A 27,957-nucleotide genomic window follows, 5' to 3' on the forward strand; every position below is an offset into this window, starting at 1 on the left:
TGTTGAGGTAAGATAATTTTCAGGATACATCATTATGGCACACTGATTTATAATCTAAGGTTAGAATATAACTGCAAGTTGTGTTTAATTCTCTTGCTCACGCTTTGTATTAAGCATATTCCTTTGTATACAGAGTTTTTTATAAACAGCTATTTAAAGCTATTTATATAATCAAAATATTATTTATAGATATTTAGAAAATGATTAATCTTAGGATTGTGACAAAGCAGAAAACCTTACTGTGTGGGTTTGCCACCAACACCATCCCACCCCCGCCGCAAAAAAAAAAAAAAAATCCAGTTTTGGTTAAGTTCCCTGAATGAGCGTCGTGAAAATTAGTTTCTTTTGGAATGATCATACAATTGAAAGACTGATTTAAATTAGAAGGGCACATTGGGCTTGGCAGAGGGCATTGTGAAAAAGCAAAGCATAATTTTCCTCCAAACAAAGACAAGCTTGTTGGAGAGCATGCTTTATTGCCTGGAAATTCTATATATATGCAAAGTTGTTCATCAATTCACTGTTGGGTTTTGTGTGCTTGGTTTCTCCTTTTGTTTGGAAAAATCAAATGCTGAGAAAAGTAAGCATAACTCTGCATGCTATAGGTACTGAGAAATCGACACATGCCAGTTCTCTTGGCATGCAATGTTCCTGTGTGGTGCCTAGGGAGGGATGGTCAGATTTGGGCTCCGTGTGGGTAAAATCGGCCTATGTGCTTCACCAGAACCTGCCCAGAATTTCTGGAAAATGACTTTCCTGAATCTTTTTCTGATCCCTCCCTCTGACAACCAGGATAATACATGGGGCAAGTTAGGCCCACATCCTGAAGTCCACTCAGTGTTTTCTCTTTTTTTAACAGCTTCATTGAGGTGTAATTCACATTGCATACAATTCACCCATTTATATTGTATAATTCTGCAACTTTTTCTGTATGTGCGCAGCCACCACCACAACCAGTTTTAGACCATTTTTATTATTCCAAAAAGACACCCCACATCCCAGTTAGTACTCTCCTGAGACTCAGATCCGGGTGAATTAATTCAGTGAAATGAAGGTGATCATTCTCTAGGATGCTGGGTTTTGTTTGTTTGTTTGTTTGTTTGTTTTTATATGTCTAGAGAGACAGGGTCTTGCTCTGTCGCCCGGACCGGAGTGCAGTGATGTGATCATGGCTTACGGCAGCCTTGACCTCCCAGTCTGAAGCAATCATCCTGCCTCATCCTCCCGAGTAGCTAGGACTACAGGCACATGACACCATACCTGACTAATTTTTAAAATTTTTTTGTAGAGACAGAGTCTTGCTTTGTTGCCCAGGCTATTCTCAAACTCCTGGCCTCAAAGGATCCTCTCGCCTCAGCCTCCCGCAGTGCTGGGATTACAGGCATGAGCCACCACACCCAGACTCTAGGATGCTTTCGAATGGAAGTTTTCATCTATTTTATTTTATTTTATTTTATTTTATTTTATTTTATTTTATTTTATTTTGTTTTGTTTTATTTTATAGAGCAAACATCAGCCAGAGAGTTCTCATCTTTGGAATTGCCTTTTTCACTTCATGTCTTAGCTTCACGGCACAACTATATTTAATACTCATCACATGTACTGTACTTTATAGTTTGCAAAGCACTTTTGCACAAGCTCCAGATGAGAGGCCTGGCTGGCAGTGGAACAAGGTTGGGGGTAAGAAGTTCCCTGGTGACTGGGCTGGAGGAGGAGGGACTGTAATATTTGGCAACATCACTGGGGTTGGCTGCAGGCTGCAGGCTGAGCACAGCTGTGTAGGGACTCCGGGGTGGCAACAGCAGGAGAGCCAGTGACCAAAGTAGATCCAAGTTAAAAAGAGGGATGTGGAACCAGGTGGATTTCTGTACAGAGGTCGGGGGATTTAGAAGTCAAACACCCAGATGGAAGATCCTCAAAGCAGAAGCTAAAGCTCTGAAAGGGAGGTGGAGATCGTGGTAGACATCCACACGATATGAGCTGCAGGCTGGAGGAAGGAGAGGCTGGAGTGGGGACAGAAGAGTCGAGAAGGTGACTGCTGAATCCTGTACCCTGTGAAAGAATCCCGCCTGCTCGCAGGGCACCCCACCTCCCACCCAGCATTGCCAGACCCTCTTCTGTTTACTCTGAGTAGCTCAGGTGCTTGCTTTTTTGTTCCCCACCATTTTCCCCTAATACCTTTCCTCTGACCCACTTCACTCTGTGGACCCACTGGGACAACCTCCTCTGGGCAGCATCCTCCCTCAGATGCAAATCCCTACACCCATGGATGAGGTGAAGAGACACTGGGCAGGCGTCCAGCTCCTTGGGATGTGAGCTGGCCGGACCTGCTCACTTGCACCTGTAGGAGGGTATAGAGGACAAACAAGAATGCCCTGGAGAGACAGGTGCGTAGGGAGGTTCAGGAGTGATTCCCCTGGGTCCTGGGTCCAGGTTCAGAGTCCCTCACCTGATTGCCCTCCCTATGGGCCACCACACATCTGTCCTGAAGGTGTCATTTTCAGCTTCTGACACTGTTGTGGAAGGGAGGAGAGTCCTTTTTTGTCCAGATTAGCTGTGTGCCATGTGTTTAGGTGAGAAAGTGGCTGGCAATGATATCTCTCCCTGCAGAACTTATAAGGAAGTTTTAATGAGGCACTCCTCCACTCCCTCAGGTTTTCTTTCCTGCAGATTATCTTTGTTTTCCCCCAATTTAAATATACCTCACTGTATTCAATATACGCTGCTTAAAAGCTGTGTATATATCGACGTGGGCAAATGCAGTATCATTTTTAAAACACCAAACATTTTATTTAAATCTGCAATAAAATCAAGAATATCTGTATGTTACAAATGCTGAAAAACACACATTCATGTTTTATACTTTGGATTTTCATAAGCATGGCACACCTGTATCATATTGTTTAGATTTTGTGTTGGCTGGTAAAAAGGTTGGTTGGTAGAAAGGTTGTTTTTCTTCTTCTAGTACTATATAAATAATTTATAAGAAAGCCCAATGTAGCTATTTTCTGATGAGGAAATTGGCGTTTGAAGTTGGGTTTCTAGATTGCAGCAGAAATCTGTTTTAGTGCGTGAACAAAGATTAAGCCACACAGGAAAGTGTTGGCAGCAGAAATCTGTTTTAGTGTGTGATCAAAGATTAATCTGCATAGGAAAGTGAGACGCTTGGCTTGTGTTAACATTAGAGGTTGGATATATGGTGTCCTTAGGCCTCAGGGAAGTCCAGTGTGGAGAATACAAGGAAGCCAGAATGTGCTTCCCAGAAAACCTAGTTATAGAAGCTGTAAGGCTGACCCCTGAGGGCAGTGGCCAATGATCAAAATAACAGTGCCAAAGGAGGCCAGCAAATTCAGACTTGACTTATGATGGCATTGAAGCCAGGAGGGTCTGTTTTTCTGCTGGGTGGCACCTGCAGAAGAGATTTAGCAACAGTGAAAGAACAAAAAATCAGACAGCTGAGAGCATCAAGGCTCTGGGTCAGCTGTGATGGGTGGGTGGTATTTCAGGCTAGAACTAGAGGTATGCAGGAGAAGAGACATCCTGTATGTAGGCATGGCAAGGAGAAGGCAGGCTGTGGACCACATGTAGGGCCGAACTCCATCCCAGCAAGGGAACACAGACATGCTCATCAAGGAAAAAAGCCAAGCATGTGAGGTGGATTAGGGAATGCTGTGACTTTGTTGCCCTGAGGTACAGCCCTTCCTTCTACCCTTGGACTCCTCCCCTCATGCCAGATAACTGGACACAGGGGCACCCAGGGGCAGCTCTACACCTTTCCTGACGGTGGGGGTGGAGTTCCCTACTCTGAAAAGGTCTCACTCGAGAGGCAGAGGCAGAATGGGGGACAGCAGAGCCTGGAATTGAGTTGAGGAAGACAGGTGGACAGAATAAATGCAGTAAGAGCAATCATTTAAAGCTGCAACTCTGACTCCTTTCCATTTTTGGATAATTTTTAGGTTTCCGTTGCTGTTACTGTTGTTTAGAGACAAGCTCTTGCTCTGTCACCCAGTGTGGAGTGCGGTGGCATGATCATAGCTTACGCTAACTTCCACCTCCTGGGTTCAAGGGATGTTCCCACCTCAACTGCCGGAGTAGCCAGGACTACAGGCATGTGTTACCATACCTGGCTAATTTTTTAATTTTTTGTAGAGATGGGTCTTGCCATGTTGTCCAGGTGGGTCTCGAACTCCTGGCCTCAAGCAATCCCCCCACCTTAGCCTCCTGAAGTGTTGAGATTACAGGCATGAGCCACTGTGCCTGGCCAATTTTTAGTTTTGATATAATTTTAAATATATCTAGCACAGTTGCAGGAATAACACAAAGGACTTACCTAGAATTTTTCCCAAATTCTGCCAGTTGTTTACATTTTGCCCCATTAGCACCAACCTCCCTTTCTCTCCTATATTTTTCTGAATGATTTGAGACATTGCACTCTTTTGCCCCTAAATACTTGAGGGCATGTTTCCTTAGAGCAAGGGCATTTTCTTATATAACCATAAGACAGTTGTCAAAATCAGCAAAGCTGGTTCCTTTTATCACTAATAATAATACTTAAACACCATCCATAATGTTTTATGATTTCTGTTCTATTATTTTTAAACTGTCAATGATTGAAGTTTTCATTTAAAATGTAATTAAGGTTCTTTTTTTCTTCCCACAGTGTTGAAAGAGAAAACACATACATTATTTTTTTTTCAAATATATTACATGGGAGCTTTTGCCAAGTTTACAGAAATACAATTGAACGTGGAGTTACAACATAATGACACCAATTAGATAAAGTCATCAGAGAGATCAAAGGAATTTTCTGAGTGACATGCTTTATATCTGTTTACCGTGGAATTAAGTATTTACAGTGCTATCTCATTTTTGAGAATAAAACTGAAATCATAAATGGGCCACACATGGGTTTCTTAAAACTAAATTTTCACCAATGAGTATATTTTGGCATTAATTCTGAGAGCACAGACTAGGCACTCTATTCCTCTGTACTTCCTTTTAAAGTACAAAATTGATTAGTATCCCTAGATTCTGATGAATTAAATTTAGGTTTTGTTTTTATTGGCATCAAGTGATCGTCATGCTTCTCCTGTCCCTTCTCTTAAAGGAAGAAGCTTATTCATAAAGAACATCACAGAGAGATTTGACCATGTACATCCTATGATTTAAAATGGCTTCTTTCATCCTATCTCCAAATCACTAACATTATGTTTGTAGGTCTTCATGCATTAGGCTGATTTTTCTTTCAAGCATTAGTTTTTTGAATGAAAATGTGCCCTTTGGCAGAATCAATCTGAGAAGCAGTGATGAAGTAGAGGAAATGAGAACTAATATTTATTGCATGCCTGGGTTGTGAGGAGCTTTACTTGAGTTATCTCATTCAGTCCTTCCATCAACCATGAGTGGTGCCATGGTAATATTTCTGCTTTATTACTGAGGAATCAGAACCTCAGAGTGGTTGAAAAATTCAATCAGTGATTCTTTCACTCAACAACTATTCCCTGAGAGCTTCTTCCTATGTCCCAGGCAAGTGTTCTAGGGTCTGGGTATGCACTGAGAGAAAATAGATGCCGTCCTGCCCTTCATTAGTCTGTGGTTAACAGAGGAGAAAAGCACTGAGCCACTCCACACTCAGATGCAGAGCATAATGACACGTTACCTGGGCATGCCAACGACAAAGACGTGATGCTGAGGGAGAGAATAACTGGGGGACTCGTGTGGACTGGGGGTTGGGGAAGGCCACACTGAGGAGGTTATATGTAAGCTCAGTTAGGGAGAAAATGGCAAGGGCAAGTGGCAGAAGTACGTTCCAGGCAGCAGGAGGCTTCAGGAGGAAAGCTTCGTGTGTTGAAGGATCTGAAAGAGGGCAGAGTGGCTGGAAAGGAATGAATAGGGGAGGTGAGTCAGGGCTGAGGCTGGAGGGAAGGCAGAGGCCAGTTTGTGTAAGGGTTCACAAGTCTTGTTAACACCAGTGGAGATTTGTAGAGCTGGGATTGGAGCCCATGTCTGCCTGGATCTTCATTTTATTTTTTATTTATTTCTTTGAGATAGGGTCTCACTCTCTTGCCCAGGCTGGAGTGCAGCGGCAGGACCTCAGCTCACTGCAGCCTCAACCTCTTGGGCTCAAGGGATCCTCCCACCTCAGCCTCCTGAGTAGCTGGGACTACAGGCATGCACCACCACAGTCACTTAACTTTTGTATTTTTTGTAGAGATGGGCTTGCACCATGTTGCCCAGGCTGGTCTCGATGCCTGGATCTTTAAGCTTGTATTTTCCCAACTCTCTCAGCCCTGCCCTCTCTCATGCCCCACCCCCTCAAACATGTGGCACCCTAATATTCTCTTCCACACAATTTTGCAGAATAGCTAAAGCACCACTTTCATTATTGACACCTCCTAGCCTTCATGCTGGGAGAAGTAGGGCCTACTCTGTTATTTGATGATACGAGAAAGTATGGGCCTGGGTGAGACCCGTAAGAACATACTCTGCAGAGAAAACAGAGTTGAGATTATCTAGAGTGGAGAGATGTCAGAAACCAGGATCCACTCAAATGACTCAAGGGGTGCAAAATTCTACCATAAACAGAGGCTTCCAAAACCACACAGAGCTGTATTACGGTGATTCCTGCTACATATATGCAGTAAGTATATATTGGCTTAGATTGACAAGGATGTTTTCAGATTGTTCATGGGAACCTGGAGTAGCAATAATAGAAAAAATGATAATGGAGGGGAATGAAGAAAGTCATTGCAAACGTGTGGGCAGAAAAGCGGGTGGAGTTTAGAAGGAATTGAAGTAGAAAGTCTTGGCCGGGTGCAGTGGCTCAAGCCTGTAATCCCAGCACTTTGGGAGGCCGAGGTGGGTGGATCACCTGAGGTCAGGAGATCGAGATCAGCCTGACCAACATGGTGAAACCCCGTCTCTACTAAAAATACAAAAATTAGCCGGGCGAGGTGGCAGGCACCTGTAGTCCCAGCTACCCGGGAGGCTGAGGTAGGAGAATGGCGTGAACCTGGGGGGGCAGAGCTTGCAGTGAGTGGACATTGCGCCACTGCACTCTAGCCCCTCGGGCACAGAGCAAGACTCTGTCTCAAAAAAAAAAAAAAAAAAAAAAAAAAAAAAGCTGGGCGTGGTAGCAGGCACCTGTAGTCCCAGCTACTCAGGAGGCTGAGGCAGGAGGAAAATTGCTTGAACCTGGGAGGTGGAGGTTGCAGTGAGCTGAGATTGTGCCACTGCATTCCAGCTTGGGCGACAAGAGTGAAACTCCATCTCAAAAAAAAAAAAAGAAAGAAAGAAGAAAAAAGAAAGTCTCTGAAGATGAATGCCTGAAGCTAAGAAGTAGCATGCTGTGGGCCAGTAAGTGTAGAAAACAGACAGAAAATCACTGTTCTTCTGTAGTTTACATTTTAGTGACCAATGTGCATGGATATGGCAAAGCAAAGAGACCCTATGGATACTGTATGCCCCTGGGCGTTACTGGGTAGGATCAGACTGAAGACAGGTGAGTTATATATGAATGCTTCCTGAGAAAATTGGTCAGAAAATAAACTGAGAAATGCATAGTGCCTCTGCCCCAGTGGCTTCACATGTTGAGGGATAAAGCCAGAAGGGATGCCTCTGCCGTGGGAAGCCCAGATGTCTCTCTGAGCCGGCAGTCTTCCTGCCCCCTAAATCTCCACTCAGTCCCCTCTACCCGGCCTGCCACACTTGGAGCAGCACACTGCAAAGCAAGAAAGCAAAAACAGGATTATGGCAGTTTGCTCAAAAGGGTCGACAGTCATGGGCTATTATTTGCTGTGAAATGATCCTTTATTTTAGGTTTTTAAATGATCAGTGCATCCTAATTCTGTCTGACTAATATGTAGGCAATTTTTTCTAATTTCCATGTTTCCATGATTTCTATTAATGACATTATTGTTAATTTTATAAGAGCTGGGCTTCATGTGAGTTTTAATTCAGAATAATTATACCTAATATTCATCACCCTTTGAGGACTAATATGGTTGAATAAAATTTTGTCAGTCAACTGTTTCTCTGTGAACAAGGAGGCAATGGCTACGTTTTTCACTGTTCTTAGTCCCATTTATATGTTCGCTGGACTGTAGTAGATTCAGCCTTAGTGTGATGAGAGGTAAGGATTTACTCTGCAATAACATGGCTAGAGCAAATTGTTTTATGACTTTCAATTAAGTAGCATTGACCTACTGTGTGTGTCTTGCTCTCAACTTGAGCTTCTGTAAGAGAAGCTTATGGTTGATTAATTACTCAAATATACTTAGTGTGCACTAACTAAAATTACACTCATGCCAGTGAGTCCCTGAAATCTTTGAACCTTTTAGTCATCTGAAAGGCACAGATGGGTTCAGTGTGCTTCAACGAGAAATCAGGGGCTTTAATATTGTTAGCAATAAATAGTTGCAGATCCGTTTTACCTCTGCTTTTAGGAATGAAGTGTCTTTAATTTTCTCTACCTGATACACCACTTCCCTCCCTCTTTCCTCCCTGTTTTCCCCATTTCCAGCCCCCTTGAGGCGCCACATCTAAGCCTGCCCTCCCCTTCAGCACCTAATACCTTTCTTGTTTTCCCATCAAAACTATCCTCCAAGCAGCAGGCAGGGCGATCTTTAAAAACACCCATCAGTTCCTGTCACTTCTCTACTTAGAATGCTTCCTGCAACATGAGGACGATGGTTAAAATTCTTACCATCAAGGCCTGCGAGGCCTTCCCTGTCCTGGCCTCTGTGTGCGGAGGCCTCACTACCCTCCTGTCTTCCCCAATTCCCCTTGCCCTTATTCTCCACCCTGCTGGCCTTCTTTGTCCCTTAACACTCGACCTGCTCCCTTTCTCCTTCCTCGCTGCCCCTGTTCCCCAAGCCTCCTCAGCCTTGGATTCAATGTCATTTCCCAAATCTGACTCCCAAATCTGAACTTGCCCTCCCCTCCCCACCTGACCACATTTTCAATGCACCCTATACTTTTTTTCCTTTCCAGCACTTAGCGTCATTGTGTGAATCCAGGTATTTGTACTGTCGTGTGTGGGTAGCTGTCCTCACGAGCCTGCGAGGCCTAGGAGGGGTCCACCATGCCTCCTTTGTCACCCCCCAGCAGGCATGCAGTCAATATTTGTTGACTGACTAAATGAGTGTGGATTTATTCTGCTGTTGCTGCAGGATTAATCTGACTGCCCTCTGTGACTGAGACTTGGCTAAACTATTATTCTTCACAGGTAATAATTCTGCTTTCACTTGAGAGTATTTGAGGCTCCCTACACGTAGGGGTCAGAATCTTGAACTGTCACAGGCCAGGAGGAGAGAGCATCTCTAACAGGGGGCTTTGTCCGTAACTTTATCTGCTTGCTTGTAGCGTCATCCCAGTTGGGCTTTAGTCAGGGGCTCTTAAGTGATTCAGGTTTGGAAAGCATCTTCTATTAGAGCTAAAGTTGTGATTCTTGCACTCCAGACCACCGCTCTCAGCAGGTGGGCCATGAATTAAAAATGGTCATAAATTGACAAGCAGAATTTTGCTTCCACTTAGAAATGTCTATAATAGGGCCAAAGATGTAATTAGGTATCACTGAAAGGGCTTCGAAGTTCTTCGTGCCCTATTATGTGGATGCTCTAGAAATCCAGCAACAAGGAAACAGAATAACTTGCCTTAAGAGGTCAACTCAGTCCAACCAGTGATCTCTTGTGGGAAAGGCAGTGCATATAGCTTTAAACAGGTAAACAGAAAGCTTCTGCTTGCAGGCTTCCATTTATAACTGCTCTGCTTTTTGCCTTCTTATCTACCATTCACGGGTTTAAGAATTCTGTAGTACTCTGGGATTTTGGAGCCAAGTATTATGTCCATTTTCATGTCATCTAGAGGTTGTGAAAGAACTCTGGACAAGAAACAGAAAACAAGAGTCTAAACATTATGTCACTCTTCTAAGCTGTTTTACTGTCTAATCATGAGGCTTTCAGAGAAAGTACAGATGACCTGTTCTTTGTCATGACATTTTATGATCTCGGCTTTAGTATGTTGGGAGAACCTAGTGGAACATAATGAATGGGACCTTATGATGAGACACATCCCCACATCTCCAGAACAGTCCTGTGTTATTCTTTCCCAATCCTGGACATTGCCTCTCCTTATTCTGAGCACACCCCACCCCAGGTGTTTGCAGCAACGCCTGTCAATTATCCCTGTGGCTTCCTGTTTTTAATGCTTTTCTGGTGCTGATTATCCCAGCCAAGGGGTTTCAGACACATCCCCAGGGAGCTTCTGATGCTTTCGCTATAGCCTGATGATTGCCCAGGAGGAGGGGGAAAGCAAGGGGACAGTTGTGGGAAGGGGTGTGCCCAAAGCTCAGGCAGCATCCGGTTGGGAATGTGGTAGCTGCTGGGTGCCAGTAGTCGCGTGCCCCTCTGGCCTCCCGGATGGAGGCTCCTCCTTGGTAGTGGGCAGCAGCTTGGAGAAGACCCAGAAAAGGCCTCACGGAGTGCCAGGAAGGCCCTGACCTCCACGGTAGGGAGTCCTGCCTGCCAGGACCCTGTCTTCTCTTGTCAGATGGCTCAGCTTGGTTCAAGCTGCCAGCCTTCCTTTCTTCTCTGCGTCTTGCTTTGTAAACTGAGTCTCAGAAAGTGACGTCTCTGTGATGTCTCCTCCTTCAGGAGATGCCACCCAACTTTTGTATGCCAGCTCCTGGGCTACCTCTAGGCCATATGGAGACTTTGTGCACTTTATAAAAAGGGGTCCCCTGCCCGAGGCAGGCTAGGCCAGGGCTCAAGGCTTGTGCAGCAGAGCTGGGTTTACCCCCCCCACCCCTTCCCCAGTCTGGTGGTTGCTCTGCCAGCCTTCCAGCCAGAATTCCTCAGTGGCCTTGATGGAGACAAATAATTGGCTGTGAGATGGACCAGGTTTCAACCTTTCTAAGACTATCATCTTTTGTTTCATTTTAGAAAATATTAATATAGTCTGCATACTAATACTGTATTAATCAGCATTCTAATATATTTGCAACTCAATCTGGGGACAGGCATCTGGCCTCACTGGCCTGAGGACTTCTCTCCGTTCCCATCCCTTCTTACTGCCTTCCCTCTTCCCTCTATTCTGAGCCACAGGCACTTACTTTGCTCTAAAAACTGGCCAATTGTAATTGGCAGGTTAATGTTTTTAAAGGATTCTCTTAGTAACAAACAGCTCAGAGGGCAGAAAGGCTTTGCTTATGTTTGTTAGGTTATTTCTGGGCTTTCTCTCCTGTGCTCTTCCTTTCTCCATCACTTTGGAGCGCGTTGCTTTCTCCTTGGACAATTTTACCATGTGGGTGAAAAATAGGTGGTACATTATAAAATTATTTAAGAAAGTCTATTATTTAAATTCTTGTTTTCCCACAGCTCCATTTGGCAGACGATCAATAGGTGTGTTGTGGGTCATTGTGTGCATATCAACAGCCTCAGTGATGTGAAGCTGTAACATAGAAAATGTTTTTTCTCAAAGCTGGAGACTATCTGGTTGGAAAATTTCATCAAATATACTGGGGTTCACTTAACCCTTGGTTTATTGTTATAACTACCATTATTATTATTACTATCCAGACCCATTTACTAAGTGCCTGATATGTGCAGGGAACTGTTATAGATTTTATTTCTTATCCTCACAGTGGTCGTGAAAGATGGTGCTGTTATCCCAGTTTCCTTACCCAGGAGACTGAGGTAAGTAACTGACCCATGTTCACACAGGTAGCACGTGGTGGAATCGGAATTAAGACCCTAGTCTTGTGTGATTTAAATGTCTGCACACTTTCCGTAACATCAGAGGTTCTTGGCTTTTTCACTGAAGCTCCCAAATGCAGAGGAAATCAATACCTAATGCCTGGGGTCTATACCCTTTGTAGCTAGAAGTAGCCAGCAGCCAGATCAGAATTTCTTTGAAGTCTCATGCTTTAATCTTTAAAATTTATGCAAATTTAGCTTTCTACTCCATAATATAAAAGTATAAAAATAATCCTTTAAACTGCTTGACATAGAATAAAATTTGAGCTCCCAGAAGAGCTCCTGTTTATTCTTCTCACATCCCTTTCTGCTCTGCTGGGTCCCACACCGGGTGTCTGCACACCTCGGTTGCGAAGGTCAGCACTGCACTGTGATGCATCACAGTTAAATTCTTAGTACCAGGCCGGGCGCGGTGGCTCAAGCCTGTAATCCCAGCACTTTGGGAGGCCGAGACGGGCGGATCACGAGGTCAGGAGATCGAGACCATCCTGGCTAACCCGGTGAAACCCCGTCTCTACTAAAAAAATACAAAAAACTAGCCGGGCGAGGTGGCGGGCGCCTGTAGTCCCAGCTACTCTGGAGGCTGAGGCAGGAGAATGGCGTGAACCCGGGAGGCGGAGCTTGCAGTGAGCCGAGATCCGGCCACTGCACTCCAGCCTGGGCGACAGAGCAAGACTCCGTCTCAAAAAAAAAAAAAAAAATTCTTAGTACCAGTTTTGTTGATAAACCTTTCCGTTAAGGTGCAAACTGTCACTTGGCCAACCCTCAACCATAGAAGTCATCTTAACAGAGGGTAGAGTCCCTAACACTTCATAGACAAATCCTAAATTGGTCTTTGTTGATTCTTCATGGAGATCTTTGAGTGACATCTGTCTGGCTGGAAGTTTAGAGATGATTTAATCTTGTGGTTTGTAAACTTTTATTTTTTAGGAGCCAAAGTTATTTTTCAAATGAAACTATTCTTGGAACTTTAATTTATGAAACAAAAAGTGAAGACACTCTAGTGACCACTGAGGCTGAAGGCCATGTTTGTGTGGTGTGCCCTGGGCTGAGGGTACTCCAGGGACCCCAGATTCTGCAGAATGGATCTAATTCAAAGCACTCATTTTACTGATGGGGAGACTGAAGCCAGAAAGCTTGAGGGACTTGTCTGTAATGACCCAACTGATTAGCAGTAAGGAGCCAAGCCGGCCAAGTGCTTCTAAGACCCTTGAAAGTCCTTGAGGTTTTCTTGTCATTTGAGGAACTGATTTCCTAACTGCCCTCAGAGGTCCTGGAGGGGTCCTGGAGGGTTGGGAAAGAGAGTGTGCATGAGTCTGTCTGATAGGGGCCTCCCACATGTATTAGCACCATGGCAGGGTGGCTTTAGTGTCAGGAGTGAGACTGGTGCCCTGGGCCTCAGAGACAGAACTCAATCCAGACTGGTGACCTGCTGCACAAGCTGCCCCATCTCTCAAAAGGGCCTTGTAGAAGCTTCGCTGGACATGAGCAGTATGCTCTGTAACAAAAGCCTGAGCCCTCCCAAGTGTTGCTTGAGGCATGCATTCTCAAGGTCACCGTGCAAGAGTTTCGGAGTAACACTAGAGCTCACCGTTCCCTTCTCCACCTCAAAGCACTGATTCAGTATTCTACTCTGTTCTTCTCCTGACTATTGATTTATCTCTGCTAACTCTCTATCATTGTAGGACTTGAGCCAAAGACATAGCTCTTTCCCAAGTGCATATGGCAATTTGAAAAACGACTGAGTGAGGTCATTGATGTTGTTAAGGTGTTAGAGTGTGTTGGGATCCAGGGAAAGGGTTTATAGGGGGAAGTGCACCAGGGCCCCAGAGAGGACATTGTCCAAGAGCTCAGCCAGGCCAACACACACCTCCGCAGTCAGAGTGTGGAGGGCTTGTGGGGGCCACATGAAAACCTGGTGGGTCACCTCTGAACCACTGCTGGCCCCAGGTTTAAGCTGACCTCTGCTGACTTATATGTGCAGGCCTTATTAAGCACGGCCTTGGCAATCCCCTTAAGTTTCATTTTGATTTTCAGAGAACTTGAAGTGACTATTAAACTTCTATAAAGATATGAACTGCTCCACAATCTAGCATTACTGATATGGTCATCTCTCTTTTATTTTTTTTCAATTCATCAGCTAAATACCAATAAAGCCTACTAGAAGACTGCCCAATATCCAACTCCCCAAATCCCTCTACCTCAGGAGGATTTTACAGCAGAAGGGAATTACCCCACCTCTGCATGGGGTCATCTAAGATAGAGGACTGTCTGCTCATGCCACTGTGGGATGACCCTTGCTGCCAGGTGCCAGGCGTGCTCTTTGATTTGGCTGCAGGCCAGCCCCATCAGTCTGTCTCCTGGCCAGACAGACACAGTGGGTGATCCCACGGCCTCAGTGTTTGCTCAGCCAAGAGCGCTTCAGGCTTGGGCTCCCAAAATTGTACCATTGGCCCTCATCTATTTCAGGCCACATAGACATGGTGCCATCTGGTTTAGCAGTTGTCACCTTGAAAACCTAGAATCCTTATGCCCCGATCCTCAAATAGTGTCTGCACACCACTTTGAAGACCATAAACTCTACAGCTTCCCTGTTGAATGTGGCTCATTAATTTCCAAGGTGACCTTCTAGCCCTGCTTATTCATTGTAGAAGCCAGATCTTCCAATTACGTATGTTTAATCTCTACTATTCCTTTTATCTATTGTTGTCTAACCAAACACACCAAATGTAGTGTCATGAAGCAACCACCATTCTATTACATGTGTGGATTCCCTGAGGAATCTGAAAAGGGCATAAAGGGATGGCTTGTCCCTGCCCCACACTGTCTTGGCCTCAGCTGGAAAGACTTGAATGGCTGGAGTTGATCTGAGCACCTGGCAGCTGGAATCATTTGGAGGCTTCAGAGGCTGGCCTCAGTGGGACTGTGGAGCAGAGCACTTCTGTGTGGTCTCTCCATGCAGCTTAGCTTCTCACAGCATGGCAGATAGCTTCTAAGAGGCAGCACCCCAGGAGAGAATTTCTAGACCAAGTGTTCCTGGAGACCAAGGAGAAGCTGCAAGGTTTCTTCTGACCTAACCTGGGAAGTCACACAGCATCACATCCGCTGCATCCTATTGGTTACAACAGAATCACACAGGTCAACCCAAGTTCGAAAGGAGGGAAACTAGATGGTCCCTACTGATGCAGGAAAGAGAGCATCACCTTTCAGGAAAATGTGTGGGATGAGAGATCGTGTTATATTCATCTTTAGAAAAGGTAGACTGCCTCAGTCCACTGTCTGGCCATGACAGTTCACAACCCCTGCCACATCCAAAATGCACTCTGTCCTTTCTTGAGACTCCTAGAGATTTTCCTGTTATGGCATCAACTCAAAGTCCAGGATCCCATCAGCTAAATCAGATCTAGATGTGGATGAGGCACCTTGAATGCCATTTCTTAGGTGCAGTTCCCTGACGATGCTTCTTCTCGATCTGAGACCTATGAATGAAAGGGACAAGTTATGTGTCCCCCACACCCAGCAAACAATGGGTACAGGAGATTGGGAAACTGCAGCAGACACTCTCACTTAACAAGGGGGGAAGGTTGGAATGTGTGGCACATAAGTCACCAGTCTGTAGCAATTCTGAAGTCCAGCGGGGCAAATGGCAGGTCCTTGATTAAGGTCCAATGCACTTTCTAGGAGTTGTTTTCTGTGGCTCCTGGCTTTTCTGCCTTTTTTGTTTTTTTTTGGAGACAGAGTCTCACTCTGTCACCTAGTCTGGAGTACAGTGGTGCAATCTCAGCTCACTGCAACCTCCACCTCCCAGGTTCAAGGGATTCTCCTGCCTCAGCCTCCCGAGTAGCTGGAATTATAGGTGTGCACCACCACACCCAGCTAATTTCTGTATTTTTAGTAGAGACGAAGTTTCACAATGTTGGCCAGGCAGGTCTCAAACTCCTGACCTCAAGTGATCTGCCTGCCTTGGCCTCCCAAAATGTTGGGATTACAGACATGAACCACTGTGCTCAGCCTTTTTTTTTTTTTTTTTAAGAGACAGCATTTTGCTCTGTCACTCAAGCTGGAGTGCAGTGATCACTGCTCATTGTAGCCTGGAACTCCTGGACCCATGTGATCCTCCCACCTCAGCCTCCCCAGTAGCCAGGATTACAGGTACATGCCACCAGGCCTGGCTAATATTTTAATTTGTTGTAGAGATAAGGTCTGATTATGTTGCCCAGGCTGGTCTCAAACTCCTGGCCTCAAGCAGTCCTCCCACCTCTGCCTCCCAAAGTGCTAGGATTACAGGTGTGGGCCACCACACCCACTCTGGTTCTGCCTTCTGGGTTTTTAGTTCTACCTTCTGAGTCATGTTCTCTTTTCATAAAATGTAGTCTGTATTGTAGCTGAGTAGTTCTCAGCCTGCTTCCTGCTCGTAGAACTTGAAGGGTCCAAAGGGTTCTTTTTATTAGTTACTGTCTCTGTTTATTACAGTCCAGGATAGTGTAATTTGTTGAAAATCTTAATGGGTTTCTTATGTATCAATTTATCATCCATTTCATTAGACAAAACCATACCCATGTGCATCTTTGCGTAAGCGTTTTTCTACTTTGAACCTTTTCGTGGTTACTGTGATATAGCATCCTTAAGATTCTTTAAAAAGTCTTTTGCATATTGAAAACAATCTGTGAAGCACCACCTTAAATCTTTCTGAAGTCTTAAAGCAGGGTTTTACAGTTGCACCATTGGCCTTCTTACTCTGAGGCTTTGTTTTCCTGCCAATGCCCTATATTTGATCCTTGTCATGAGGCCCTTTCTAACTTTGAAAATCTTTTATTGAGAGAGGTTAGACATAGCTTTATTTTTGAACTCTACAAGTCCTAGACCCTAATTTATATTTACTCTAAATTCTGATTGCAAACTAAATGACTCCTTTGTTAGCTCATCTGTGTATGCACCTTAAAATATACAGCCAAGAGAAAGCAGCTGCCGCGGGTGTTTTGCCTAGAAGCCTCTTTAGCTAGATCCATCAGTTCCTCGGGGACACTTTTCATTTTCCACATTACTGCAGGCATCAGTTTTGCTCAACTTTCCACCACTGCAAAACAAGGATGAGTGTCTTCCATCTTCCATTAATTTCACCCTCACTCTTTTTTTTTTTTTTTTTTTTGAGACGGAGTTTCCGTCTGTCACCCAGGCTGGAGTGCAGTGGCACGATCTCGGCTCACTTCTACCTCCGCCTCCCAGGTTCAAGCAATTCTCCTGCCTCAGCCTCTCAAGTAGCTGGAATTACAGGCGCTCATCACCACGCCTGGCTCATTTTTGTATTGTTAATAGAGATGGGGTTTCACCATGTTGGCCAGGCTGGTCTCGAACTCCTGACCTCAGGTGATCCACCTGCCTCAACCTCCCAAAGTGCTGGGATTACAGGCATGAGCCACCACGCCTGGCCCTCACTCTTCTTTAAACTGTCATCAAATCTCCACCAGCCCCATCAGGCTTCCTTAAAAAATTCATGCCACACATCTTAGGTTTTGTTGTGCTACCACCTCACTTTCAGGTATCAAATTCTGCTTCGTTTATCTATTGCTGTGTAACAAACCATGCCAAACTTAACAGCATGTGCCAACCATCACCTTATTAAGCTCACAGATTTCTATGGGTCAGGAATTTGAACAGGATGCTGTGGGGAATAACTTGTCTTTGCTCCATTATTCCTGGAGCCTCATCTGGGAATACTTGAAAGACAAAAGTGACTTGAGTGGCTGGAGGTGACTTGGCTGGCTGGGAGCTAGAATTATCTGGACGCTTCTTCAGTCATATGTTGGCTCCTGGGTTGGAATAACTCCAAGGCTGGAGTCAGCTGGGAGAGTTGACAAGAGCACTCATATGTAAGTTCTTATTTTCTCTAACTCCTTCCTTTAAATTTTTTTTTTGTTTGTTTTGATTGTATGGTTTTCTGTTTTGTTTGTTTGCTTGATGTCTTACTGGTAGAATAATTTCTTCCATTTCTTTTGAAATCTATTTGAGAGTTTAATAATACATGTAAAATAGAGAAGAACATTAACCATTCTGGAGTCCCATGGAATAAAAGTCGAAAGTTCTAAAGAATGAATAGTGAAAACTAAGTCTCTCTCCTTCTTGACCCTCAGCCACCCAGATCTCTTTTCCAGAGACAATCCTTGCTACTACTTTCTTGTAGATAGTGTACACATTTACAGATCTTTATGTATATTCACACACAAACATCTTTTATTCTCACAAAATGGTATATACACCATGCTGTAGTTTGCTTTTTAAATTTAAAAGCAGTAGATCATTCCATATCTGTATATAAGTAGTGCTGCTTCATTCTTTGTCATGGCTGCATACTATTCCAACAGCATCTGTTTATCAAGAAATAACCCATCATCATCTCAGAAAGTAACCCAGTGTCCTCTACTAATGGACATTTGGGTAATTTCCTGTTTTGTTGTTGTTTGGTTTACTATTACATACAAGCACATGTGTTTGCGTATGTATTCAGGTGTTTCAGGAGACTCTACATCTGCCCTCTGAGGGAGGTTCCTAGCTCAGTCAAAGGAAATATGCATTTTTTGAGTGGGGGGGAGAGTTTCACTCAGTTGCCCAGGCTGGAGTGCAGTGGCACGATCTCCACTCACTGCAACTTCCGCCTCCTGGGTTCAAGCGATTCTCCCACCTCAGCCTCCCAAGTAACTGGGATTACAGGCCTAAGCCACCATGCCCTGCCAGAAATATGCATTTTAAAATTTGATAGATATGGTCACTGGCCACTGAAAATGGAAGAAGAGAGGAAAGGAGAGAGAAAGAAAAGAGAAGGAAAGAGAGAGAGAGAGAGAAAGAGAAGAAAGAAAAAGAAAGAAAAGAAAAAGAATTATATAGATAATTCCAAATTGCCTGCCACTGAGGTTGTATCATTTTACACTCCCATAAGCGATATATGAGGTAAGCTGTTTGCTTCATTCTCATCAATAGTGTATTAGCAAACTTTTTGGAACTTTGCCAATTCTGACAGGTAAAAAATTATATTGCACTGTAGTTTTTATGTGCCATTCTGTTATGAGTGAGGTTCTGCATCTTTTCATATGATATTTTCTCTTATGAACTGCTTTTTAAATTTGTGCTTGGAAGATGAAATGGTGCCCAAAGATCAAGCAATATGCAAATTATTTAGAAATCCCCTTTCTGATACAGGTTTTATTCTAGTTAGCTGTTTTTATCCTAATTAATATAGGGCATTCTGCAGGCTACTACATAAGAATCAATCTCCCAACTTTAGTGAATGTTTATTAAAGAGTGCCCCATCAATTTTAAGGAATGACTTTTAATTTACAAGTATAAATATTTCCACCCTGATTTGGTAATCTTCATTCTACCAAAAGCTGTTATGCTGGAACCCATGTTGTCTTATTAAATGAATTTTTAAAAATTCAATTCAGCAATGACATGAATGAAACAATTAGAAAGTTTGACCATCAACTGGATATTATGGATATATTACATTTTTTTTAGCTGTGATAATGGTATTGTGGTCTTATTTGGGGGAAAAAGGAGTCTTTATCTTTTAGAAATTCCTGCTGAAATAATTATGAATTAAATGATATGATATCTGGCCGGGCATGGTGTCTCAAGCCTGTAATCCCAGCACTTTGGGAGGCTGAGGCAGGTGGATCGCTTTGAGCTCAGAAGTTTGACACCAGCCTAGACAACATGATGAAATCCTGTTTATCAAAAAAAAAAAAAAAAAAAAAAAAAAATTAGCCAGGTGTGGTGGTATGTGCCTGTGGTCCAGTCCCAGCTACTCTGGAGGCTGAGGCTGGAGAATTGCTTGAACCAGAGAGGCAGAGGTTGCAGTGAGCCGAGATTGCTCAACTGCACTCCAGCCTGGGCAACAGAGTGAGATGCTGTCTCAAAAAAAAAAAAAAAAAAAAAAAAAGATATCTGAGATTTGCTTCAAAATAATTCTAGAAGGGGTAAGTGGATAAATGTGTAGATGAAATAGTATTGGTCATGAGTTAATAATTATTGAAGTTGAATGTGGAACATGTGGTATTCTATTTCTGTATCTGTTGAAATTTTCTAGAAAAATTTAGAGATTCAACAGATAAGTACTAAGTTTGTATTATGTGCAAGACATAGTTCCCTGTGTTGAAGAAAATAGACATTTCACAAGTACACAGGACCTTGTTTACTTGTTCTGTGCTGTAAGCCCATCCTGAGACACTGTACACAATAGATGCTCAATATGCACAAGTCCTGAAATCCAGCACACACACTCCTGCCCACAGGGCTGCTCTAGTTTCTGTTCCCACTAGCAGTGACCCTGATGATGTGCTCCACAAGACAGCAACAGACCAGGTGCTATGGGGCTTGAAGGAAGGTGAAGTCTCATCCATTCAGGGATTAGGAAGGTGCTTCCGGGGAGCTCATGGGGACTGACATTAAGGTGCCTGAGACAAGGAACCCCTATCACATCCAAGACAATGCTTTTAAGCAAAGTGAAATGGCCCCTTCAATTTAACAGGAAATATTTCTTTTAGGAGCCTGTTAGGGAGTTGCTAGTGGTAATCAGGGGTCACAAAACCTTACAACATAACCAGTCCTCATCTGCTCTCTCTGGGCCTGTTTTATTTACAGTCCAGAATAATATGATGCCCAGAAATGTGCTGCTTAATGAATGCTCTCTCATGAAGAAGAAGAGTAGATGGTGTCATAAGAAAGAAGAGAAAGAGAATTAGGAAATTATCAAAGGAAGTATCAGGAGTGCAGGGTGATATATTGGTCCTGTGGGTATGTCTGAGTGATCACTTAGCTCAGAGGCTGAGGAAATCATGGTTTTAATGGTTGCATGCAGGTGTTGGTATAGTTGCCTCAGAATGAGAAGAAAAAAAGAATTTTTAAAAAGCTAGTTACATCTTGACTAGAAGAAGGCTCTTTTGAGAAAGCATCAATGTCACATTACAAACGCCATTCAAATCTACCAAATGGGCCAGATGGTTGCCCCAATACTGCATGCTGCCAGCTGCCCATTGCTACAGATGAAGTCTTTTCTGCTGACGTTCATGCAACCCACAAGCACACTATGGAGTGTTGATTCTTTTGATACTCTTTAACATGTATGTGTCATCGCAATTATAAACCATAAATATACATGACACCATGCAATAAATAAAATTGCCCAGCTTCCATTCTGAAAGGGGAGGAGACTGTATTTATGACCTGAGAAGAGAGGGCGGCTAATACTCATTTTCCATTCTTTATAAATGTCACTCCTCTCTAGTTGGATGCTCTAGATGGCTTTATTCTCACCAAGCCTTATCCCTCCCAAACAGCACAGACTCCTGGGGCTAATACCTTATGCTAAGTGCCAGGTTTTAGAGCAAGCCTGGACCAAAAGTCAGGCAGATACAATTCAGGGGAATCCAAATAGTTCTAAATTAAGCTAAACTATTTTATTTGACACATACAAAAAGTTCTTTGCAGGTCACATAAACAGGCAGGTGTACGATGTAAAAGGAAGTAGGTAAATGGAAGCGCATCAGCTTCTTTCAAAAAAGACATTTTCCTCAAGATGCATTTCTTTTGGCTTTGAAAGAAGCTGATTCAGTGCCATTCACCTATTAAGTAGGCAGCACATTTATTTGTATATGCATCTATAAAGCTCAAGTGCCTTTTCCCTCTACAAAAAGCTGAGCTTGTGTTTGTGGGGCTGGGGAGGGGTGCAGGGGGTGTTAAATATCCCACACAATTCAGGCAGCCACAAATATATAAATGAACTGGCAGAGATAGAACCCCTGCCCCCAGGCACATTCAGTCTTATTCAGGAAGACCTGTTTAGAACACAGCATCTTTATTTCAGACCAGAGACCCCGGAGAACACGTTTCATGGCTCTATAAATACAAGGCTCAGATGCTTCCTGACACCCAGCATTTCTGCTTTTTAGCATGTAAATAAATGAATGCTCAAAGCAAGTAAATATCTGTGTGTTGAGTTTACAATCTTGTCTTTCAGAAATATCGACAGTATATGGCAGGACTTCTGGCTCCTCCTTATGGTGTTATGGAAACGGGCTCTAACAATGACAGTAAGTGGAAAATGTGAACATTTTGTATCTAAAAATTTGTCGTGTGGTGTGTGTTTTCATGTGACAAAAAATATGTCCTACACCAGCTTGTCAGAGTAAGTCTCCAGACTCTTTTGTGGATAAACAAACCTGCCAGCTCACACTGGAGATATTTTTAAAGAAATGGTTAATATAGTATTATTCTGCGGTCTTAGCTGATAGAGAGCGGTATGCTCTGGTGCCAGCTGGAACTTCAGCATGCATAGAATACTTTCCCAAAATATCTTCATCTTATAGTGAAATCCAGTGTTGTTTCTGTGCCCTTTTAAAGAAGGGATGCACAAACTGTATTTGTCTCAGTCCCTTCTGGATACCTGAGAGCCCCACCTCTTGCTTTTTTTTTTACTCTATTGATGAAGAGAAGTGGGGTGAGTCATTTATTTAATCTTCTAAATCATGGCCACTTCCAATCCCAGGCCTTTGTGAACTTTAGATTCCCTTACCACACACACACACACACACACACACACAAAGTGACTATGGAAGGTGACAGGTTAATTTGCTTAACTGTAGTAATCATTTCACTAGGTATATGTATATCAAAACAGTGTGTTGTACATATTAAATATTTTTAATTTAAAATATCCAGGCCTTTTATTAGAGACCAGTCTCTGGCTGGTCAGTGAAAAAAAGAAGTTTTTCTCTGTGGTTTTCTTGTCTTGTGGGTCCCCACTAGACTCACAGAAACCCGTATGTCCCCGGAGTCTTGTGATCTGTTCATGCGTGTCGCAAACATGGTTAGCGCTCGTTAGTATTGCATCTATGAGTCTCCTTATGAAGCTCTTATGTGTATACGTATAACAAGATTCCAGGTCCTGGAGTCTTTGGAGCTATAGTGCTTCAGCCAGCAGACCCAGTGATGTAGCAGGTAGGCCCTGCATCTTCAGAGCCACAGCCAGTCACCCTTCAGTTCCTCTTCCTGTATCCTAGAATTCCCACTCTCCCTCACTGACTCGTCACTCACTGCAAGAGATCTTTCTCTGTGCTTGACCGCGATCCCCAGTGAGCATCTTCCTTCTCCTCCCCTCATTTCCCTATTTCTATGCAGCCTCTGCTCTGTCTCCCCGTTTGCCTTCTGCTTTCCTGCAGAGGAGGAGGGTGGGAGGGAAAGGCTTGTCCTTCCTTTCCTCTCTTGTTCGTGCTTTCTTTCCTGACTGAGCCAGGGATGGCTGGCTAATTAAAGCACCTGAGTTGCAATCCCAGCAGTGCTGTCTCCTAGCTGATGTCCGGCAAGGCACTCAGTCTCTCTGTGCCTCGGTTTCCTCAGAGGATTGTTGTGAAGATCAAGTGAATCAAAATATGTTAAGTGTTTCAAAGGGTGCCAGGCATGTAAAAAGCTCCCAAATGGCATTGGCTATTATTTCCTCACCTCCAGTCACTCTTCAACCCCTCAAAGTCTGGCTTTTGCCCCATACTTCTTGAATCAACCACTCTAAAGTTACCAGTGACCAACCAATAACCAGATCCGATGGTTCCCGTTGCCCACGTCCAGACTCCATTCCGCCTTGGCTCCCAGGGTGCTGCTGTGTTATCCTGGCTTCCTCGTCCCTCTCTGGCCACTCACATTTTGGTCTCCTCCATAGGTACTTCTTCCCCTCCCCTTACTGAAGAGTTTAGCCATGGCTTCTTTTCTCTTTCCTTCTGCATACTCACTTTCCCCTCTTCCATGGCATCCTTTCCTGCAACTGATACAAACACTTCCCAAACCAACACCTGTGTTTGATCCTTCCAGGGGCAGCCTAACTTTCCAGGTGACCTCAGGTTCTCTTTCTACCTGGATGTCCTGCTGGCCCCTCAAGCTCAAAGTGTTGATAAGGGAACAGATTCTGATTCCCAAGAAACCAGTCCCTCCTCTGGAGAGGCGGGTTTCTGACAACTCCATTGTTCCCCTCTTGTGCTGGGCTCCAAACTTCAGCCATTTTGGACTCCTCCCTTCTCTCGTCATCACCCTCTGAGGCCAGAGGCTTGCCCAGGCCTGGCCCCTTCCTTTGCGTGTTCACAGTCTTCCTTTCAGTTCCCTCTGCAGCCACTTGGCCTTGGGCCTCATCTCTTTGGAGTTTAGGGCAGAGATGACCCCTTGGTCTAGCCGAGGCCTGATTTCCCCAAGCCATTTTTTACTTTTTATTATGAAGAATTTCAAACATACAGAAAGTAGAGAGAATGGTACAGTTAACACCCTTATTTTCATCACTTCGTTTAACTGATGTCAATATTTTAGTACTTCAATATATTTCTTAGTAGTAAATTAATATGCATTTTAATATTATTTTTGCCATATTCTCCTAATCACAATCACGTATACATGTCACTCCAAATTCATCACCAGGCATTTTTGAAAATAAGGACTTTTTCATGTATAACCAGAGCACCATAATTACACCTAAGAACTGGCATGATTTTCCACCACCCAATCCATATTCAAATGTTTCCAACCGAATGTCTTTATTGCTGATTGCTCAAACTGGACGTCAGTCAAGGACCATGCCATCTGGTGTTTATGTCTTAAACGTCAAATTTTAATGTTGGACAGTCTCCTTCCCTCCTTTCTCTTGATCATATCACTCTGCTCCTTGAAACCTTTCAGTGATCGTCCGTTGCCTGCCATGGAAGATGAAATTCCAAGACTATTAATGTCTTAACCCAACTGTCAAGTTCCTGCGTGGCCTCAAATCACCTTTTCAGTGTCATTTCTCTACAGATACTCTAATTTCCAGTTATTCATATATGGTGATTTGTGCAACTGTGTATTTATCTTATTGAACCTGCTAGAAAGTAAGCTTCTGTTATATCCCATAACCTCATACAATCAACCCTAGTTCTTTCAGATGGATGATGGATGGGTGGATGGATGAATGGATGATTCGGGATGAGTTTCAGAGTGCTGACCTGAGGCCATCCTTCCTCTTTCTGACAGAGCTGGGAAGTGATAGCGAGCCTATTAATACTCTCTATTTCAGAGAATAGTTATTCTCTGCCTCTTTCCTGACTGCATTTTTATGTCTTGTGCGATCCCAGGTGTGGATCAAAGCTTCAGTTAGAGAATGTTTCCAAAGTCTCTTTCATCTTCACCCCTCCTGCATTCTGTACTACTGCCTACTAGGATGAGCGCTCAGGTTTTTTTGTTTTTTCGTTTTTGTCTTTGTTTTGTTTGTTTGAGTCAGTGGCATGATCTTTGCTCACTATAGCCTTAACCTCCCTTGTTCAGGCGGTCCTCCCACCTTAGAACTCCCAAGTAGCTACAGGCATGCACCACCATGCCTAGCTAATTTTTTGTAGAGACGGGTTTTGCCATGTTGGCCAGGCTGCTCTTGAGCTTCTGGGCTCAAGAGATGCACCTGCTTCAGCCTCCCAAAGTGCTGGGACTACAGGGGTGAGCCACTGTGTCCAGCCGGCACTCAGTTCTTTTAGTGCTGATACTATAAATCCTGTGTAGCCCCTTGTATAAAACCAAAATGTCCTGTTTACTCAGAATTTGGATTTACTGTATTTTTTTTTTGTTGCAAACCACCTCATACTCCTCTACTAGTTTGAAGATAGGTGCAAGCCACATGTAAAAATGACCTATGCTTCTGTCTCCTCTATATAAGGTCACTTGTGCCTGCTGTACTAGAGGCATTAAGCTCTGCTGGGGCGGTGAACCTCCCAGTGTGGCCACCCTTACCATGTTAGCCAGGGGAGAAGCCTGAAGGAGGTGAAAAGGAATAGGACTGCCTGTAGTAGATACTCATGAAATGTTTGTAAATCAATGACAAATGAGCAAATGGATGAGTCATTAGCCTTCAGCTAAGAACACTGAGATACCCCTGGAAACAGCCTCTGCCATGCTCAGACTTGACTTGGAGATGGCTGGAGTTTGCTTTGCTCACAATGGAAGTTGTTTTCCAATGTCTTTCATGTGCTACTTGCCCCAGCTTCAAATCAACTAGAGCCGAGTGGGGTGGTTTGCAAAGTAAAATCACAGCATGTGAAACTTAGGAGTTGATGTGCTATCCAAAATTCCAAGTGTTCTGGTGCCGGAATCAGTGGAATTGGTTGCTTTCATGGTGAGAATAAATCCGTGATGGGTGTTTACCTCTGTGAAAGTAAAGCATATGGTAGAAGCAAAAGAAGCCTGGATTTTGGTGTCTGGGCACATGGCCCTGCTCCTGATTCACTGATTTATTTAAGCAGCATTATGTAAGTTTTTATATTTCTAAGCAGCATTATATAAGTTTTCATGGAAATGCAAATTGAAAACACTGAAATTTTACTTGGTTTGGTTCAGCAAAATTTCAATTCCACTTTACTGGTTGATTATACAATTCATGGCCTCTCTCTGTCTCTTTTTCCTCCTTTAGGGATTCCTGACAAGGAGAACGTGAGTAGCTACTCTCTGTGCCTATCTTCTAAAAATTGTTAAAAGGTAAAAAATATTCATGGTAACCCTACCAGCAAAGAGAGCTCTTGACCCACATTCAACAGAGCAATAAATATTTTTCTAATCTCATTCTGGCATCTTTGGCAAGTCACTTTGAAATAGAAAGGGCAGAAGGTTGATTGCTCTGACATGGTCGTCACATGTCCCTGATTTTAACCAGTCTGAAGAAAGGTTATTCTAGGGGGCAAATGCTACAGTTACTAAGTGTTTTCTTTTTCCCATGATGCATACATGGCAGTCAAACAAATCATTAGCCTAATAGCATATAGAAAACTAGTTGTTTTTCCTTAGCAGGAATACAAACGATGAAATTCAGGGTCAGTTGATGAATTTGTCTAATTATATCCAAGTGCACTAGTGTTAACATTTCTTTTTGGAAACTGAAAATAATTAATTGCTATAATTGTTTCTGTAAAACTGTATTCTTTCTGTAAAAGAGTAGAAGGTTTAGGACAAAGATTTCACCAAGAAATAGCAGGCATTCCAAGAGTGGTCATGGTTTAGTGGCATACCTTTGCATGCAAATAATAATAATATTCATTCTATTAACTGACATCTAAATTTAGACAACAACATGGAAGGGTTAATGATAGGAATATGCAGTGATTGATTGGAAGCAGTGCTTGGTTGACTTTCAGGTGTGTCACCTTATAATTGTATCCTTTGCTGTACCCAAGTGGCAATGTTACAGGATTGTCACCCTTGCCTTTCTCTGCGTTCAGTCCTGTGTCTGTGGGAAGATATACTCTCTGAATTCAATTTAGATTATTTCCATATCGCTTCTCAGATATCAGGCTCTGGTTTTCTTTAGCTCTTCCTCCTTTTCATAGTGTTGGTTTTAAAAGGACTGGTTGGGAATTCTAGCCCACTGCTATAACACTACAAACTTGGGGGACGGGGGTTGTTTTTTGCTTTTTGGTTTTTTGTGATGGAGTCTCGCTCTGCCGCCCAGGCTGGAGTGCAGAGGTGCAATCTCAGCTCACTGCAACATCTGCCTCCCGGATTCAAGTGATTCTCTTGCTTCAGCCTCCCGAATAGCTGGGATTACAGGCATGCACCACCACACCCAGCCGATTTTGTATTTTTAGTAGAGATGGGGTTTCACCATGTTGGCCAGGCCGGTCTTGAACTCCCGACCTCAAGTGATCCATCAGCCTGGGCCTCCCAAAGTGCTGGGATTACAGGCATGAGCCACCACACCTGGCCAAACTTGGGTTTAAGACCTAGCAGTGTCACTTCAAATGTCACACCAAAATTTACTTCATTTGGTCCAGTGAAGGATTTCAGCTCCTAGCTGTGTGGTCTTGCCCAAGCTACTTGGTTTGTCTAAACATCCTCATCTCCTCTTTAAAATGTGGATGTTACCTTAAAAGGAAATTGTGAATATTGAATGAGATAATCTGTGGAGAAGGCACAGACAAGTAGAGTAGGTAGGCTCAGTAAAGGTTGGGACTATTATTGTGGTTAGTATTTTCTCAAGTCTTGTATCATTTTCTAGCTACTCTTCACCTCTGAAAAATGTCCTACCCTTTAATAAAGTAACTGTCCTTTTGCCTTTTATGGCTGCCCCTTCTTCAGTGAACCTTGCCATTGATATTTAGTCCTAAAAAATGTCTTTGTATGTTGAGTCAAGCTCTAGATAATCAGGCTCGTAAAGGTTCTA

General features: G+C 43.5%; 1 protein-coding gene across 5 annotated transcripts in view; it reads left to right on the forward strand.

Moving 5' to 3' along the window:
• Nucleotides 1-27,957, forward strand: part of RAPGEF4 (Rap guanine nucleotide exchange factor 4) — a 310,152-nt gene that overhangs the window by 154,003 nt on the left and 128,192 nt on the right. For all 5 annotated transcript variants that reach the window (XM_007965372.3, XM_007965373.3, XM_007965374.3 and 2 more), the window contains 2 exons: nt 21,766-21,838; nt 26,215-26,234. In XM_007965372.3, the coding sequence (XP_007963563.1) occupies nt 21,766-21,838; nt 26,215-26,234 (93 nt within the window). The remainder of the gene's footprint in view (nt 1-21,765; nt 21,839-26,214; nt 26,235-27,957) is intronic.

Source organism: Chlorocebus sabaeus, chromosome 10 (genome assembly GCF_047675955.1).
Source record: "Chlorocebus sabaeus isolate Y175 chromosome 10, mChlSab1.0.hap1, whole genome shotgun sequence".
Lineage (NCBI taxonomy): Eukaryota > Metazoa > Chordata > Mammalia > Primates > Cercopithecidae > Chlorocebus > Chlorocebus sabaeus.